This window comes from Cynoglossus semilaevis, unplaced genomic scaffold (genome assembly GCF_000523025.1).
Source record: "Cynoglossus semilaevis isolate Cse_v1.0 unplaced genomic scaffold, Cse_v1.0 C19034904, whole genome shotgun sequence".
Classification (NCBI taxonomy): domain Eukaryota; kingdom Metazoa; phylum Chordata; class Actinopteri; order Pleuronectiformes; family Cynoglossidae; genus Cynoglossus; species Cynoglossus semilaevis.
In genome coordinates, this window is record NW_007588172.1 from 1 (window position 1) to 788 (window position 788).

General features: G+C 44.2%; 1 protein-coding gene across 1 annotated transcript; it reads right to left on the reverse strand.

Annotated features, from left to right (window-relative positions):
- Positions 1-150: 150 nt before the first annotated feature.
- On the reverse strand, positions 151-641 carry LOC112486661 (FRAS1-related extracellular matrix protein 1-like). The gene is made up of 2 exons (XM_025053993.1): positions 397-641; positions 151-319 (listed from the first exon to the last, which is right to left on the reverse strand). Exons 1-2 carry the CDS (start codon positions 621-623, stop codon positions 190-192), a joined length of 357 nt encoding a protein of 118 aa, XP_024909761.1. The 5' UTR covers positions 624-641; the 3' UTR covers positions 151-189.
- Between the last annotated feature and the right edge of the window lie 147 nt (positions 642-788).

The window sequence follows — 788 nt, forward strand, 5'->3', positions numbered from 1 at the left end:
CATAGGGGCGCTGTTGTGCATGCACCACAATAGATCAGCAAAAAAAGGACAAAGATAAAATAGGTGTTGAACTCAGCACTGCTCCCTAGTGGACGCAACGCTTAATGACCATGTCGAACCATAAGGCAGACGTAGGAGTTAGTGGGGGAAACTGACTTACCTAATTATATACATAAAGGGGAAATACATTTAGAGAAGGTTTAACATATTCAAATCCCAAAGCGCTACCTGTGTGAATAGCCTCAGTACTGGTGCGTTCGAGTCCTTGGTGAATTTCGGAATGCTGTCCACCAGGAACAGCCTGCCCGCATCAGGAGAGCTGCACATCGACATAGGAGCGGCAGTTCAGACAGACGAGTCTCTTGGTGGGTTCTCTGAAGGTGAGGACACACTTACCTGTGCGGACCGACGTTGAAAGGCGGCGTGGTTACGGTGTAGGTCAGCTCACTGTCAGGTGACTCCTGGTCCACAAAGTGGAGCTGCTGTCGTGTGATGTGCACTACCTCTGTTTCTTTGACCACGATATAGCGGCTGGAGCCGGGAACCTCTTTGGGAGGCTGGTCGGGAACAGGCTCTATGTGAACCAACACCACCTGCGCAGCAGTGTTTGGATCATTACTCATTATAGATCACAAAAGGAAATCAGAACACCATATTAGTTTTTGATGTACATATAACGGACGCAGATGTATTCACAAATTATTGTATGGATATCCAGCCAGCAAAAATGAATTAAAATTATATATAAAATATAAAAAAAATTATATAAAAATATATATAAATATATA

Coding starts and splice junctions, on each gene's coding strand:
- LOC112486661 (XM_025053993.1), bottom strand. CDS start 623: ATGAGTAATGATCCAAACACTGCTGCGCAGGTGGTGTTGGTTCACATA. Junction 320..396: donor TTCAACGTCGGTCCGCACAG/GTAAGTGTGTCC, acceptor GTCGATGTGCAG/CTCTCCTGATGCGGGCAGGC.